The sequence below is a fragment of the Penaeus vannamei genome, chromosome 10 (genome assembly GCF_042767895.1).
Source record: "Penaeus vannamei isolate JL-2024 chromosome 10, ASM4276789v1, whole genome shotgun sequence".
In the NCBI taxonomy this organism is placed as follows: domain Eukaryota; kingdom Metazoa; phylum Arthropoda; class Malacostraca; order Decapoda; family Penaeidae; genus Penaeus; species Penaeus vannamei.
The window spans coordinates 11,263,869-11,267,692 of record NC_091558.1 but is presented as its reverse complement, the minus strand read 5'-3'; the positions used below and the strand labels follow the sequence as shown (position 1 = coordinate 11,267,692).

The window sequence follows — 3,824 nt, the reverse complement described above, 5'->3', positions numbered from 1 at the left end:
CAACAGTGAATAGAAAAACGAAAAGAAAATCCCAGAGAGTATTCCAGAGTTTACAGATACAGAAAGAATGTTATATCCGGGTTAGAAACACCCTCCCAATTCATGTAATATACCAATAAACTTTTAAAAAAAGAAAGAAAGATCTTAATAACATCGCGATTAGGTTTCAAAACCAAAGCACAAACTTCCTGAATCTTTATATTACAATTACTTTAACACCGCGTGGAAATATGTTATCATATTCCTCGATAGCAACATCCTGAAAAATGACCGTACCTCAGGTATCGCGATCGCCCAAGAGAAAGAGCTCTCGGAGTAAATTCTCCCGCAAATATACACTGATGTTGCGAGTATCTTTTGACACCTTTACTTCAGCTGGCTAAAGAATGCAAAGTGTAATTGAAGCCATTTTATATATATTTATTCCTAGTGGCACAAATGCATACCGTATATGTGTATATTTTTTCTCTGTTATCAACATTAGTGTGTGATATAAAACTTAAAGAGGGTGACTGCTAACTGCAACTACAGAAATACCCGCTCTTCCATGCAAAAGAGCAGATTTACCAATAATCACATTTACTCATGCGTCTGGCAGCGTGTCTTACATCTGTGCAAATTCTGTGGATTTGGATTAAACTTTAATCCGGATTTAACTGTTATGACGCGTACAGAAGACGCCCTAAGTTATGCATTTTTTTTTTTTTTTTTTTTTTTTTTTTACTGTAGACCAATTTTAGTCAATATACAGGGTTTTATTTTTGCTTTCTGAGATGCTAGATTTTCTCTAGGCAGACTATGGGGTTTATATTCTTTAACTAATGCCGAAGCTAAATATACTAATATATATTACTGTATGAAGATAAGCCTCTCTAGTAGAATACCACAAAATTTGCCTTATATTTTCATCTAAAAACATGCTTTTCTTTTAAATAAGACTTTAAAATCGGTATTTGTAAAATCTGGGGACATTCTGTCCAATCTGGGGATATTTCAGTCTAATTCTAGGGAATTCCTGATCTACCTCGCGGAAGCCCTGCTTACCGCGGCCGCATTATGCAGAACCGAAGACGTGGCGGTCCACACCGGAAGGCCCGTCTCAACCAGTTCCTCCAGGCTGTTGAAGGCCACGCTGACCCTGGGCAGGATGAGCATGGCCTTGAGGTTGGAGCGGTAGACGGAGGCCAGGATGAGACAGCCGAAGAGCCAGAGGCATGACACGAGCCTGATGGAGTCTCCGCGCAGGGCTTTTGGAGTAGCTGCGGCAGTGGAGGGCAAGAGTCTTCCTTAAACGGTTATGGATAAAACAATAAGTGCGTTCTATCTATAGAACTAGAAGCATTTATCTGATATTGCAATGGAAATATCGCTAGGGATATTCATACAGCTCTTAAAATCTGAGAAGAGAAAAGGACTCACATTGTGCCAGCAAAGTATAGACGGTCCACATGGCAGAGTCTTTTGTGACACGCAACAGCTCCTGATGCTGAAAGTCCTCGGTGTCAGAAGGACTGTCATTCATCTTAAATGATCTAGGAGGAGAGGACGGTTATTCGTGTCTCCCTCTGTGCGTATAATCAATTCTGTTGTTTGTCACTCACCCTTATTTGTTATGTTCGTTGCGTGTGAACAGGGCATTAAGAGGCAAAATCTAACGTATTACCAGGTACCAAATCGATTCTTATCCTTACCGTATCAGGTAATTGTATCCAAGACGGATAAGACTAATGCTCATCATAGTCACGAACACCATTGCCAGTATCACCATCCACATCTGTGAAAAAGGAAGGTCGAATTAGAAGAAAGCTACTAACAGAGATATGTAGCATATATTTATAATATATGTATGTACTATCAGACCTTACAAGCATGTTTCCATAGGGACCTCACACACACACGCCCTCATTCCCTCCCCCTCCCCTCCCAAACACACTCATTCAGCGATCCATCCATCCATCCACTCACCCAATCATCCTCCCCAGCCATCCATCCACTCACCCAATCATCCCCCCCAGCCATCCATCCATCCACACCTTCCCTCTTCCCCTCCCCCCCCCCCTTCCCGCAAATGAAATCAAAGCAACTAACGCGGAAGGTATATGGCCTGAGGAAGCCATCGACGTGGGACCCGACGACCGGCCTCACGTAAGCTGCCGAAGACTCGTCCAGGTAAAGGTACTCGCTGATGTCGACGGCCAGGAAGCGGTCGTGGCTCATGACGAGTCCTAAGCCGGACATGTTCAGTTCCTGAGGGAGAAGCGATTAGGTATTGAGTAGTGATTAGAGGGATTAGGTGATTAGAGGGGGTTAAGTGTCAAGGGGGTGATTAGGGGCTGGTGAAGTGCAAAGGAAGTGATTAGGTGATTAGAGGGGGTGATTAGGTGATTAGAGGGGGTTAAGTGTCAAGGGGGTGATTAGGTGATTAGGGGCTGGTGAAGTGCAAAGGAAGTGATTTGGTGATTAGAAGGGGTGAATTGTCAAGGGATGATTAGGTGATTAGGGGCTGGTGAAGTGATAGATTAATTAGAGGTCGAGCAGGCGATAAAACAATAATATGAAAAAAAAGATAAACGAGGAAGTGACAAAATGCCAAGGATAAGACACACTGACACGGCCATCATTGATAGTATAAATATAACGATCCTTCTTATCGTTTCTGACTGCACTTTGTGGCGAAGAATAACTTACGTTCCGATGGACGAGACCCATCAGGCCGTTCCAGGATCCGTTGGGGAATCGCTTTCCTCCGACCATGTCATACCTGGCCATGAACTCGTAGCTGGTAGAGAGGGAGGGAGGAGAGGGAGGAAAGGGAAGGAGAGAGGGAGGCAGGAAGGGAAAGAGGGAGAGAGGGAGGCAAGGAGGGAGGGAAAGAAAGAGAGAAGGGGAGGGAAGGAGAGAGGAAAGGAGGGAAGGAGGGAGGCAAGGAGAGAGAGGAAGAGAGGGAAGATGAAAAGAAGAGAGGGAGGGATGTAAAGATGGGAAATGGGAGAGAGGGGGAGGAAAATCGGGAAGGAGGGAGGGGCAAAGAGAGAGAAAGGGAGGGAAGGAGAGAGGGAAAGAGGTAGAGAGGTAAGGAGGCAGGCAAGAATGGAAAGAGGGGAGAGGGGGAAGGAAGGCGGGAAGGGGAGAGGGAGGGAGGCAAGGAGAGAGAGGGGAAAGTAAGGTGAGGAGTGAGAGAAAGAGGGAATGAGATCATGACTATTATTATTATCATTTTCATTATTGCTATTCTTATTAGCATTATAATCCGCATTACAAGAGTAAACAAGACCTTAACATCACAGACAAGGAAAGGCATTATTTTAGTCCCCGAGAAACCTACCAGTACCCCAGCCGGTCGAAGATGGTGTCCAGGAGCTCCACCATAGTTCCACCCACCACAGGGTCTTCCACAGGGCCCGTTAGCATGATGTATGGCATAAACTGGTGGAAAAGGGTGATGTATGGGGTTAAATGGTGACAAATGGTGACGTATGCTGCTAACTGCTGGCATATGGGGATGTATAGTGTTATGGTGAGATTTTTTTTTCTTGGGGGTGGGGGCGGAGTTATTTGTTCTGTTTGTACATATTATCTTTGTTATCGTGTTTATCACTATGGTTACTGTTATTGTCAGCCATTTAGTTTCAGTACTGTTCAAATAAAGCCATTTGTTCAATGTAAAATGTTCTGTTTCAAAAATGTTTGTAAAGTACTATGATGATTTTATGACTTTCAGTGGATAGGTTTCAAAGTTTTTATCTAACATTACATTTCACAGCGAATGTCTATATAACACACCACTGCTGACCTGCCTACAAAGAAGAAATCCTTCCTTCGTT

General features: G+C 43.8%; 1 protein-coding gene across 1 annotated transcript; it reads right to left on the bottom strand.

Annotated features, from left to right (window-relative positions):
• Positions 1-563: 563 nt before the first annotated feature.
• Positions 564-2,769, bottom strand: LOC138862850 (glutamate receptor ionotropic, kainate glr-3-like). Its single transcript, XM_070126024.1, has 6 exons — positions 2,689-2,769; positions 2,089-2,247; positions 1,692-1,774; positions 1,420-1,532; positions 1,025-1,259; positions 564-621 (listed from the first exon to the last, which is right to left on the bottom strand). The coding sequence occupies exons 1-6, from the start codon at positions 2,767-2,769 to the stop codon at positions 564-566; spliced, it is 729 nt and encodes a 242-aa protein (XP_069982125.1).
• Positions 2,770-3,824: the final 1,055 nt, after the last annotated feature.